This window comes from Fundulus heteroclitus, chromosome 6, assembly GCF_011125445.2.
Source record: "Fundulus heteroclitus isolate FHET01 chromosome 6, MU-UCD_Fhet_4.1, whole genome shotgun sequence".
NCBI classification, from domain to species: domain Eukaryota; kingdom Metazoa; phylum Chordata; class Actinopteri; order Cyprinodontiformes; family Fundulidae; genus Fundulus; species Fundulus heteroclitus.
In genome coordinates, this window is record NC_046366.1 from 28,645,832 (window position 1) to 28,660,101 (window position 14,270).

Here is a 14,270-nt window from a genome sequence, read left to right on the forward strand (position 1 = left end):
TGGATTCAAACTGCTTCCTCTGTCCAAGAACTCGCAGGACAGATTTTTCTGTTATAGTTCATATGTCGTTCATTTAGATGTCAAATTAAAACAAGGTTTATGTCAATGTCAGCGCAGAGAACGTAAAACCGGCCAATACCTGTCACACAATGGTGCTTTATTGGTATTTTTGTTGGATTTCATTGCCTGAGTCTTGTCATTAAAATACCACAAGGGGTTGCAGAGGGAGCTTACATTTTTGCTCTAGGCCTTTTGTTTTTCCTCTAATTTAACCACCTGGCAACAACATGCTTGGAAAGTTAATAAACTGTAGATGATATTTAAAATCTTAATTTTTCTTTCTAGGGAATTGTGTGGCAAAGTTAACCAGTGTTGTGTGTTGTTGTGCTTTTTATTTACAATTTTTTCCCCTAAATTTCAGGTTCTCTGACCATAGCATTTCTTTTTTTTTTTTTTTTTGCTCATGTTTTAATCTTTGACAGCAATAATCATTTAAATGGTTTTAAATCTTTAAACAAATGTTTAACATTATTATTTAACATTGCAAATGTTAAATAATGCAATAAGGGGATCATAAACCTTTCAATTTAAGAGGATTGTGTAGCCAAAATGACAATCAGGAATCTCAAAGACATAAAAAAATATATAACTTTTTGTTGGAGGACACAAAAATTATTCATTTGTTTTCTCTATTGTTGCTTTTTTGAGTTGTTTTACATTAACGGGTGAGGACCTACATGTTAGACATTACAAATATCTATAGGAAAAACATCTACCTTTTCTAATCTTTTTGTCAGAGACACGGTCCATCATAATCTGGCACCTCCGCCATCGAGCAAACCTGCCAGTGTGTGATTTAGGCACCAATCATGTTTTATTATTAGCCTCTAATCTAAAGTGTAAGAGTAGGTAAAAAACATAAACACACACACACACACACACATTAGCACACACACATCACTTTGTGGACAGATCAATAATGCATACAGCCCTACAGGTTTGAAGGGAAGTATTGACCCCTCTATAAAAACACTAATCTATAACTCCATTACAAGATGGAGGAGCGGAGCCTCGAGCTCTGAGGTGAGGGAAGAGAGAGGCAGGTCTCCTCTAAGGTGGACCATATTACATGACACACAGTAGTTAATTCATAGCAGTGGCAGTAGTGGGCTCCTCCCAAAGAAGGTTGAATATGTCCATGTGCTGCACCTCTATCACCTGAGGTTATGAAATACTTCCTGATATGACACATGTGTTAAAATATTCAGACTTTCTGCAGTCACTTCCCAAACATATTATTTAGATGATGAATTGGTACAAGTTCTTACATAGATACTTAGTGTATAAACCACCCTCCATATAGCGATTTAATGTTAGAATATGGAGCGAGATTGTGCTCCTGTTTGTGCCTTGTCAAAATTAGACCAGCAGTGTCTCAGATAACACATTATCTACACCCAGCAGACAGGTCCGACCAGCGGTCGATTGTCCTGGAGTCCTCAGTGTGTCCAGTTTGTGTCGTCACAAGGCCACCTTGCTGCTCATGCTATTCAGTTTGGATCTATTTCAGCACAATATCTGGAGCTTTTACTGGCATGATCTGAGCAGAATATGGGTTCAAAACATCAGAAATATATCTAAAAAAAAAAGTGTGCCACTGCATTAAATCAGTGATGCACAGTTACTTGTAAACATGAATTAAAAATAATTTTTAGAGAGCTTAAGATTAATCCCCCCCCCCCCCCCCCCAAATGGGACAGTTTCTGACAATCTTTGTCAGCATGAAGTTATGGCTTTCAAACAACAAACACTTTCTATCACATTATTTCTAGAGATTAAAAGCCTATTCATGCTTTTAATCTCTAGAAATAGAGTCAATCTGATAGTGGAAAGCCCACACCAGGTTTTTTACTAAGCTACAAGAATAACAAACTTGGAGAGATTATGTTCTGCAGAGAAACTGGACCCAAGGGCGGGCAGGAGGCAGGCAGGCAGACTCGTTCTAAGGTGATGTCAAATAAGATCAAAAAGACTAACTTGCATCATAGTGGCTAAGCAATTTAAAGGTTTTTACACGTGGAGGGCTACAGGCAGATTTGACAAACAAAGCAAAAAGCAAATCAAAAAGCAAACCAGGAGGTACTGGTGAATTAAACTATAACTAATTACTAGTAAGGACTAGAGGAAAAACACAGACAACTAAATAACAAAATATTGGAATAACTCAAAACAAAAAACAAAACACAAAACAACCAGAGACCAACATTGACAAAACCACACCTAGTTGTAGTGAATTAACTAACGCTGCCCAGCTTTTAAGTACCCAAGCAGAAAGCCTGACTAATTAACCAACTAATATCCGCTTGCTAATTATTGCAAAAGTAAGATAAAGACATCTACTAGATTTAGTGTTTGTTTCTTCAACATTTTTACAAAAGACAATGCATCAAAATCAAAATAACAAAAACATATAGAAATTATTATAACATTAACAATAAATATGTTATTTTTACATCAGCAGTCTGATGTTTTAACAGAAGCATTAGAGCACACTGTATTTGTGTTGCATTTTTTAGCATATTACTTGGAATTTCAAACTTGCTCAAACTTTGAATTGTTCCACTGACTGTTGAATAACTTCATAAGCCGATAATGTGATAAAAGGGCCAATCTGCTGTCGTTTTTCACACAGATAAATAACACAATTAGCTGATTCTCCTTCAGCTTAGTTGCTTCCTGCCTCAAGAATATTGGTCTGGGAGCGGCTGTGAATGAGCATTAGGACGGACTTTGACAGATTAAAAACAGGAACTGGATGGCGGGACTCAGGAAAAAGGACTGAGAAGCTGAAAATGTGTTTGTTTGAAACTTCTGTGCACTCTTATGTACCCTCTGGGTCGGGGGTCAGTCTCTGCCTCAAGGGGAATGTTTAGGTATGTAGGGTGGAACGACAGATGGACAGATGGATTAGGGCTTCGTCTGCATTAATGCTGGATATGCTTTGGTCTGTTGAGTCAAAAAGCAAATCTCTTGATTTAGCGGTCCGTCTACGTTCTGACCCTCACCTATAGTCAAGAAAGAACAAGATCCAAACAGAGGAAGGCTCCTCTTTAGAGAAGCTTTAGACTCGTTTCGTCCCAATCCGGTCCACAGAGACTGATATCTTGCCGGTTTTAGATCTCTGCTCCAATATAGCTCATTTCAAATGGCTGCTTTAACTCCTCAGCATGTCCAGTTCTGTGGAGGCGCCATCATTTGTCAAATCAGACATGTTCTATAGCATGAGAGGCACCGCTGGACCAAACTGAAAACATTACAAATTGCCAAACCACAACAGGGCTTCAAACCAGGCTGTTCAACTGAAACCTTTGAATGGTTTGAAGGGATACTCGCCGGTACAATCTGAATAAATTAGCTTATGCACTATTCTTCTTCATGTTCTGCAATTCACCAAACATTTGAATGAAAGATAAATGTTCATTTGGATTACAAAAAGCATCATTTGCCTTTTCAGAGATTGGATTTTGCTAAAATGTCACGCTCTTTCATATGAAGATAAAGGTTTCAAAAAATGGTCTGAACACCATATTGTTAAATTACATTCGTAGCAGTGCAGTAAGATATCAAAACTTTTTTTTTTGCTCCTTACCATCAAGAAATTTCTTCTAACAAACACAGTGATTAGAGAAGCGTTAGAAAATCCAGCTGGACAGTTTCTGTCTGGGGTCAAATTTGTGAAGGTAATGATTTGCTTTTTCAGACAACAGAAAATAAAAAATGACAAAAAAGATCCACAGGTTTTTAAAACATTTGTGGAAATAGGTTTAGTACACAAATAGGGTCCCGTGCACACACACTCTTGTCATGTCCAAAATTACCTCCATACTGGAATGACGTTTTCATTCGAGCAATAAAGCATCTCGGCAGGACCTAGTTAGGGAGTTAAAGTTTGGCATTTCTTGGGTAAATCCCTGTAGGATTTTAAGGCAAAACCATTAAGGAGTTTTTCTCTCCACTGTCGCCATTTGCATGCTCAATATGAGGGATTGCTGCAAAGTCAATGCAGGAGTCAGGACAATGCGGGACACTTTACGAACACTATGGTGATGGCATACATTTTAATTTAACACAGATCAAGCATTACATTAATCAATCTCTGCTTTGCCTTTTAGTGCATAATGGATTATCATGAGTTTATAAAAAAAGCATTATTTAATTATTGAAGTTTAATAAAGCTCTTAAACTTTGAAAAAGTTTAAAAAAAACTATGTTTATCTAAAAATTAACACTTTTTTAAAGCTTATTTGAAAAATATTAGCAAACTTTTGTTTAAACTTAAATATTAAGTTAATCTTGGCTCCAGCTCACATGTCTTTCTGGCAGGCATCTTTGGGTTGGAGTAAAAATGAAGCCATGGTTCAGCAGGAAGCTTTTCCAGCTGTGCATTTCTTGTGCAACTCTTGTGTGATGTGACACTACAACACGCTTCACAAAAGCTTCACAAAAAGCTCTCTTTCTCTGGCCTCACCCAGTCATAAACCGTGCCCCTGTCTTTGTAGCAGCACTTTCTTTTCTTTGATGTAGTTTCCTTGATATTCTGGATGCATCGTCCTTTTCCTTTTATTTTCTGAGCATCCTGGCAAGCAGCTGCACATGAGCTGCTGCATATTTTGATCGACAGCCGACTGCAGCTCTGCGTACTTTATATTTCAGAAAAACACCTGTTGATGTTTGATTTTACAGAATTAGACCCACTTAAATGTGGGACATTGTTTAAGAATGTGGGACAACGGGACAGGAGTGAAAAATGCAAAGAAATCCCGTACAAATTAGGGCATCTAGTCACCCTAATGCTGGCATGAGTGACTGCATGAGAACAATATAACATCCTCTGAGTCTGCTTCTACACTTGCAAAGACATATATATAAAGAACAGGAAACCCAACTGATAAAGTATTACAGGTACAAACAACCAATGCCTTGATGCCATCACTGAAGAATATACAGTATTATTTAATATGAAATGTATAAAGGGACAGCTGAATAATAGGGGTTTTCTGTTAATGAGTCTGTAAGTACCTGAATATAAGCAGCTGTAGCTGTTTGTGAGTGTGAATGATTTCATTGAATTGACTCTGTAAAGTGCCTTGAGATGACGTGTTGTAAAATGTCTAATTAAAACTAGATTGCCCAACATACTGTATGTGGTTAGAAATGGTAAGAAAAATTTACCTGAAGGAAGAAATAACCTCCTCCTCCTCCAGACTTTAAAACAACTTTTTTGACCAAATTTGAATATTTGAATTTCTCCTTTTGCTTCCTGTGGTTTGTTCTGTTTGTTCGTTGACTTTGTTGGCAAAGAAACCTCTTAGTGGTATATATTATACTACAGTAAAAGTAAATATTATTATTATTATTATTTAAACAGGTAGATTAATTGGGACACGGGTTCTCATTTTCAAGAAAGACTTGTAATGATAACAGCTTAAAAACAGGTGAATGGAAATGTATATTGCGTTCAAATACCAATTAAGACAACAATAAAGTTCTAAAAAAACATAAAACTCTAAGGAAAAGCTAAAAAAAAATCTGATAAATCAGCTGCTAAAACATGCAGGTCACCCACCTTTTGAGACCTGCATATGGACCAAACATTTTAACTTCTAGAATAATATTAGCCTGTTAAATAAAAAATTTGCCTGCACTGACATTGCGTCAGTCTGCTGTCCTCACCATGAGTTGGTCGATGGGCTCCTGCAGCCAGAGGCGGATGAGTGTGGCCAGGGTGTAATAGAGGATCAGGATCATGATGGGATTGACAAAGTGGTACCACCGACGATCCGGGTGCACAATGAGCTTCCACGTGTAGGAGCAGTTGGTTTGGACGATGGGGGAGATGCCAAAGACGCTGCAGAGAGGAAAGAATGTTTGTTAGGAGATGCTCAAGCGCCGTTTTTCGGGTAAAATGGTTAAAGTACTTAGCAGGTGAAACGAGAAACAAAGCTCATATTTCATGTTTATTGTTTTTCAGTGGAGCTGTTTGAGCTGTATATTAATTTCATTTGATCACTTGAGAGACATTCCTGAGATGAAAATCCTTGAACTTTGGAATTCGAACAATGCAGCGAGGGCAAGAATCTGTTTATACAACGAAGCAGGTCATCCGATTCACTCCTTTCCTGACTGAACGAACAAAGTTCATCCACTCAGGAACTGCGCTGACGTATGTGAGACGACTACCCAGATTTAGAAGCTTCCCCTGAGACAACTTATGCCATCTGGAGGAGTGGTCTCCCCCCTCCACCCTCCTTAACCCAACCCCGGCTCACTTCCTGGACGCTTTCTCCTTACAACTCGGGAAGGCCTGCTGGTCACGTGACTGGGGACTTCCATTGTAAGGCGGGGAGGCAGGAAGTGGATTGGGAGCCAGGCCTCTCAACGGTTTCACTCAGCACCAGACCCAAAGCAAGGCCGAGGCACTGTCAACAAGCACAATTAGGGCAGGCCCTGCCGTGGCCCATTGTACGAAGGGGAGGTCAAGTATCTAAGGTCTGAGGATTTCCCCCTGATGACCTGAAGATGTGCACAGAAGAAACAGAGCAGGGCTGAGGGGAAGGTGTTACTTTTAACACAGCAGAAGGCAGAAATACCCCACTTTGGCGGAAAGTCAACAAGAACAGTTCTTGTTTTAAATTTAAATACACGCGTCATCTGCATATTAAGGCTTGGCTTTAATAATCCATGCAACATCTGATTAAAGTTACAAAGAAAACAGATCATTTCTCTGGGCGTCAACAACTTCATTGCATAGTTCTTGCTGGGGATTCGACCGCTCTACTTGGATGAAGAGGTGAAGATCGTTTAACATGGTCGGTTTCTTTTTGAAGATTTTAACTGTTCAACTCAAACTTTTCACCTCAGAGAAAAGACATTTCATGAGCTGTTTATATTATAAAATAAATGGTGCTGAACATAAAACATAGCCCCTGGCTCCAAAATTGGCACCTTCAAGCTCAACTTAAGCTGCTCACATGGACGAGCCAAACAGCTGCCGGAGAAAAGGGCTACAGTGAAAGATGCAAAGATTATACAACTTGGCCACAGAACTATTCAAGTTGAACCTATTAAACCCAAGAACACTGCACTAAGCATGGTGGCGGTAGCACTATACTGAGGATCCGCTGGTGGATTTAGTAATTTTAGTGAAATAATGAGGATAGAGCACTACTTCCAAATTAATCAACTTATTAATGTCTCAAAGCAACAGAGATATGATTAAAAATGGACCATTGCTCATTTGAAGAGGACAGTGATAAAAAAAAGACAGGCTGACATTATGCTTTTGGAAAGCCTTGACCTAAATGATGCTAAAAACATGCGGACAACAATTGAAAGCCACTTAAGTTCAAATTAACCACACCAAAGCTGCAAGGATTGGTTAAATATCCGGTCAGATTAATGCCAGATGCTTCCAAAGCCATGTCCACAGTTAATATTTTTGACCCTTTGTGCGCCATAAAAAATACACAATAAACTAAATCCTGTTCTTATCAATTTAAAAAATCCTTGAATTGTTCTTTTTTTCTTCATACAATCATTTCACTTTGTAAAACAAACAGTTTAAATGCGTCATTCACCCGTTTTCAGATCAAATTTGTAAACTAACATGTGTTGATGGTGCGCAGACGGGATGTATAGCACGGTTCTCGGCAGCGCATTTCAGCGTAATGGGGCGTTACGCTTAAAGTTGTCCAAATTACGCTGAAATTAGACAGTTACAGTACGACACGGATGTTTGAGAGAAACATATAAAGGTCAGTAAAGCTCCTGAACGTGTATCAGCGACGTTATTAACTTCCTGGACAACCAAAGCTAACGCTAGCTTTTATTAGCCTAACGAAGAGGCCCTTTTGAGCTGCACCAAGCGGTGCTCTGCTGTGTGACTGCATCCAGACAAGCAGCAAAACGACACACCAGCAGCTACTGAGACCCAATAAAATCGATCCTAATCAGCTCACAAACAGTTTTTAAACTTAGCGTAAACGATAACACAATCAACAAAATTTCAGCTCTGCAATCACCTGTTTACATAATAGGCGGACTGTGGCCACTGCTGAGGAAAAACCACCGTTTTGTTACGCAGACAATGATACCACAGGGCAATTTAGAGAAACTAATTTACCTAAAATCCATGTTCATGGGCAATGAGAAACAGCCAGAGTACCCAAAAAGAACCCTCGCATGCAGAATTGCCTGTACAAGCAGAGCCGGCAGTTTCAGTCAGCTTTTTAACTATATGTTTATAGTTTTGAAACTATCTTTTAGAAATATAACCAGTACTTTGGAATACTCCGTGTCTTCAAAGCTATTCAGATACCTATATCTGAGTCATGAAAGGAAATATAAGACAAGAGGAAATAAGCCAGTACAAAACCCCTCTTTTTTGATAATAAGACGACTCATCTCCTTAAGATACAATAAATGCTTCCTGTTTACCTACGGCAGACATATTGGGTTGTTGCACATGTGCATATATGCCATCAGACTGTTGAAATGATGAAGCCACAAATGGACTCTGAACCACATTTGTATATTACAGGGTTTTAATAATACTCTCCTGGATACCGTGAATCGCACACTGTCTGTTTCCCCTGCATTGTTTACATTGTTTTAAATTGTTTACATTTCAATTGTTTACATAAATCGCTGCTGCATCTTTATCCTGAAATTTAGTGCAATATACTGTGATTTTTCAAGCCGTATGCAAACGGAATTTCATTCTGTACGCACTTTGTGCATACAAAATGACAAATAAAGCTAAGTCTAAGTCTAAGTTGTTGAACTGCCCAGCAGGAAACAGATGTAAGTTGACCACTGCAACAACTTCACATGTTGTTTAGTTCACACTTTAGTCAACTCCAGTCACTGACGCTGCAGCTCATATTAGCACTTTTAAACAATATTAAACAATACTTAAATAATGACGATCAAATCAGTTTTCTACTGGTAAGGCAGTTCTCATTATCACCGGTCAATGATAATATATGAGGAGTGTCTGCTCCATGTAGTTGGTTAGAGAAAAAACTTCCTCCTTATCAACAACCAGTGGCTACAGAGGGCTGAGGAGGACTCTGTGTTTGCTCGAAGCGGTTTTTAGCTACATGCTGCTGTAAATAGCTGAGATCCTGACACACAGCAGCAGCCTTCAAATGGGAGAGAGCAAGATCAATAAAAATCCTGCAAAGCTAAAGACACAAACACCACACCAACACCACTACAGGGATGCAGCTGACTGCTGTCACAAAAAAGCTTGACAAAACCTTATAATAATAATAATAATTAGCAGTAATAGTCAGAGGCCTTCCTATTATTATTAAAATTTGACCCTACCTCTGTTTGTTTGGCCTCTAAACCATGTAAAGAAGGCATAGTCAAAGAAAGAAAATAAAGCTATTTAGTTTCAACAACTATTGTTGTAGCTTGTTGTGTCTATATGTACAGTTTTCTGAAAATTTTACTGTCGTTTTACATGAAGCACATCTATTGCGAGTCAAATTTTGATTTGTTGTTGACTTTTAGCAACAAATTCACATTTTTTCCTTTTTCTTTCCGAATATGCCTTCTTTACGTGGTTTAGAGACATAGTTTTCATTTTGATTTTGATGTAAACAGCTGACACCATTTCCACCAAGTTTATTTTTTCATCAACAAATAAAATCAAATGTCATCTAGAGGCACAATAATTACTGAATCCTATCCAGCTCAATCCAGTCATGCAATCAGATTTAGGGCCAAATATGAACATACTGTGTTAAAGTCACTTGTTTAACAAATAATAATCTCTTTAACTTTTTTGCACTTTAACTGTTGTTTTATGCTGTGTCTTTTATTGTAAAGTGTCCTTGAGTGACCAAAAAGATACATTTAAATTAAAAAATATTATTATTACTAAAATAACAGGTTAGCAAGTAGATCAAACCAAAGGATCTTCATGGAAAGTTGGTGACCCAAAGGTTATTATCATCATTAGGTTATAACACTGATGTAGCATTCAGCGGTGGACAATTTAACTAAACCTCCCATTTTAAAAATTATTTATTTTCAACTATTAGTTCCAAGTATTTGGTCAACTGAAAACAGATGGTGAGCCCAAAATGTCAAACACAGTAAAGTTTTGCAATTTTTCCTTCTTTTCCTATTGTATAAAAATACAAATTTAGGAAACAATTTAGGAAACATTCCCATTAAGACATGACTGATGCAAGGTTAGTGTTTACTTTTTGATGTTAACAAGTCTAATCAAACAGAAATCAGTCTGGATCCTGGAAAAAAAAAGGCAGAGTCAACTCATAACACACGCAACATTTTATTAGGTCTATAATTCCCTTCGTATGGCGTCCAGCTATTTTTTGATTGTGTGAAACCATCGTTCTTTACAACTGCATGAGTGAACGGTTTTCCTGTAACCACAGTGTTTCACCGCTGTGACCGCAGGAAGCTGATAGTGTCCACACTCATGCATAATAAAAGACGCTGGTTAGACTGAAGAGCATAAAACCCCTGCTTCTGATATCGACTCGCTGCCAGAGGGAGTTTGATATGTCCTCGCTGCAGCTTTTCACCTTCCTGTTAGTAACAGGAGTAAATATTTTTTGACATGTAAACAAACTCAGTGAAATAAATACCGGTGTGTCTGACTAGGCTCAGACATCAGAACTTCAATTATTTACTTTTTGGGGGATTTTCCCCCTTTTTATCCCAGGAAAAAGATACAGATTAGGTACTGAGAGTTTAGCGGTCAGGATCTAAACCTCCTCGCTTCTGACCTGATGTAGCCGTCCTTTGGCGAGATGGACTCCTGGAAGAACTGGAACTGGTAAAGGTAGAGCACCACGAGGTGTCCGGCGCTGAAGATGGCCATCAGGACGCACATGCAGCTGAAGATGAGGGTGTTGAAGGTCCGGCAGAGGGACCACCAGGTGCACAGGAACAGGAAGATGGAGAAGTAAACAAAAGAGGTCAGCGAGGGCAGCATGATCCCTGTGAACATAAAAGAAAAAAAAGGACAGCAGTTAAATTGAAGGATTAAAAAAAAACATTTTCCAAACAGATATCGACTGCAAATTTAACTTCACAAAAGTCCATATTTCTTACTGAAAGTTTTCAAGTTGTGTTGTTCATAAAGCAAATGTTCTGGCAAGGTCAATAGAACATTTTCTAGTTTATTAAAATCTTTTCCTTAGACATAAATGCAAGATGGATGACAGGTGTGGGGAATTGGCGCTATATAAATAAAACTGAATGGAATTTAATAAATTTAAGAGTTCTTGAACACCATCAATGATCGGAGGACAGTCCGTCCATTCCTGCCCATTACAGACATTTCTTTGGGATCTCACCTGCTGATTCTAGTTAGTTTTTTTTTTTAAACATGTTTTATTTTTATTTATTTTTAACAAAGTATACAGAAAAAAAACAAAGCAGCAACAGTAACAGTTCTTTGTTGATTAATTTATATCAAGTTAAATCAACAGCATTAAGGTTGTTGTTCACCAAAACATTGTAGAACTTTGTCCAAATGTCCCAGAATTTATGGAGTTTGTTTCTTAAGGTATTTGTTATCTTCTCCAAAGCTACGATAGAGTAACCTGACACAAGCCAGACGCATGTCTCGCTCCGCCTAGCTCCACTCACATACATCTGGGACACCGCTATAGTAATTGCCTTTATTGAAGGCTGGGCCTTATCAAAAATTCTTGCATATGATTGGATAAGCCACTTGTCTGTCATCTTTATTGACGTGCTATTTCAACCAGTCACACCGAAGCTAACCCGTGACGCTGTGAGAGCGACGCGTTTTATTGACAGTGAGCTGACAGGAGGGAGGGGGGGGGGGGAGACAGGCGGCAAAGCGCCGCGGGTCGGAGTCGATACCGGGCCGACCGCGTTGAGGACTAAAGGCCTCCAAATATGGTTCGCGCTAACGGTTAGCGGCTAACCGCTCCGGGGACGCGCCCCGGAAAGCAAAACTTGCCAAATCCGGTCGGGAGAAGGGCGAAAACATGGTTTCCACCAACAAAAGTCTTCAGAGCCGTTCTCTGATGTTCTTTTAATGAAACAATATCAGGTAGATTGGACAACACAGAAGAAATAGCATCAATGCTAACGCTTGCTTCCTCGATGCGAGCCGCCATTGTTGTTGGAATCTCACGGTGGCTTCTCCTCTACGTCACATCCAGGAAACACCCGCCCTGCGTCCTGATTGGCCAGACCATAAATTTAGTTGGGGAAATCACTTTCAATGGGCGATGTCCCAGATGTATGTGAGTGGAGCTAGGCGGAGCGAGACATGCGTCTGGCTTGTGTCAGGTTAACGATAGAGATCCAGCCACTGAGAAAGTCCACACATTCTTTGATAGGGCTGGACATATATATATATTATATGCAACCCTGGACACTTTATGCTGTTACTTAGCGTCTTATTTTTAGATAAAGGCACAAACACTGAATTCAAACTCAACCCTTTTTAAAAAACCCAGTTTTTAAAAAAGAAAGTAAGAAAAAGTGCTCTCTGAACTCTGAAGGGGGCGGAGCTTGGGGGTGGCGAGTTCCTGGGTCTGCATTTCTGATTGGTTGAGAGGATGTAATGACTGTAACATTAACGTACATGGCTACAATGCAAAAGGAAGGAAAACTGTTATTCTATGGAACTTTTCATTGACCCTTTTTTTCTATCATCGATATATGTCTATTGATCGATATATATTGTTATTGAATTATCGTCCAGCCCTAGTCTTTGATCCTTCCAACACCCTGCGATAAAACGCTTGACTTCCAAAAGACCAATGTCCAACAGCACTCGAACGTTTGCAATCGGTACAAAGTTTTTTGGTTATATATTCAGAATGCACAACTTAAGATCCAAAAGGATTGTAGAACCAGTAATTTCCCTAAGTACATTAAATATTTTTATAATAAGTTTTTCACCTTTGAGCAGTCCCACATACAATGGAATAAGTATTCCACATTTGATACAGGTATCTGGAATGTTTGAGTTGAAATAATGCAATTTTGAGGGGGTAATACACTGTCTGGTTAACCATTTGTATTGGAGGAGTCTGGATTGCACATTAATTGTCTGAGTTTGAGCTAAGGAGCATGATTCAAACCACTTCATCCTCAGATACAGCTACTTGAAGGTCATTCCTCCATGCCACAAGTATGTTTAGATTGCTTGGATGTATTTATTAACAATTTATATAATACAGAGACCTGACCTTTACCGTGTAAGTTGTTTGATATCACGCCTTCAAGAGAGAAAAATTAGGGAGGGGAAAATATATTTGAAAAAATGCTTTGATGGGACTGAAAAAATGGTTTTAAGTTGATCAAAAGAGTGTTATTTTCATAAAGATCAGACACCATCTTCAAACCCTGGTTGTACCAAAATTTTAAGCCAGCATCCGCCCTGCTGGGGGGAAAGTTGTTATTTGCAATAACTTGTGTAAATGTAGACATTTTTAATGTTTCCCCCAAGTAGTCATGTATATAACACCAAATTTTTATTGTATTTTTCAAAAATTTATTTTTGGTCTGTTTAATCAATACCTTCCTGTCAGCTGAATAAAGAAAATGTGGATGTTTATAGATTCCATTGAAACCCAAGCAGGTGTGAAAGTAAAACATCACTGCTCTCATCTGGGCAGCCCGAAAGTACCAAGTTAAATTTTGGAAGCTGAAAGCCACCTCTATCATAAGGAAGGTAGTGTAGGGAGAATCTAAGTCTAGGTTTCTCGCTATTCCTGATTCTAGTTTTTACTAATTTAAATATGTGGTACTAAACAATGTAAAACATGAAAAAAAAAACACAGGCTGTAGGCTCTTTGATTGAGGCAGCAGTTTTAAAATCCAACAGAAAATGAAAGAATTACAGGATTATCCCATCATACGGCCATAAATGTTAGCTAAATTGTATTAGGCTAAAAAAAAGGTGGAATAAAGTACCTGTTTAAGTTTTAACATATTTAAATTTGTTAGTTTTGACACACATTATGAATAGGAGAGGAAGCCTCAGACGCCTTTGCATTTGACCTGCCAATGACGGGTCAAAGCCGGTCGGCAATATTTGGACGATTAATTTCTCGAAAGTGAGGCTGTTGTGGTTGTGATGAAATGTGCTGCATCTCTTCGTCATGCCAGGAAACAGGTCTTCACCGAGTCGCTTCTGATTTGATGGAGGCACAGCTATGACGTCTGGAAACTGTTTTCGG

At 38.7% G+C, this 14,270-nt stretch overlaps 1 protein-coding gene across 6 annotated transcripts in view; it reads right to left on the reverse strand.

The window, feature by feature from the left end:
• LOC105932247 (piezo-type mechanosensitive ion channel component 2) overlaps positions 1-14,270 on the reverse strand; it is a 148,437-nt gene that overhangs the window by 81,052 nt on the left and 53,115 nt on the right. For all 6 annotated transcript variants that reach the window (XM_021320871.2, XM_021320874.2, XM_021320868.2 and 3 more), the window contains exons 7-8: positions 10,827-11,040; positions 5,734-5,908 (exon numbers count right to left, since the gene is read on the reverse strand). In XM_021320871.2, the coding sequence (XP_021176546.2) occupies positions 5,734-5,908; positions 10,827-11,040 (389 nt within the window). The remainder of the gene's footprint in view (positions 1-5,733; positions 5,909-10,826; positions 11,041-14,270) is intronic.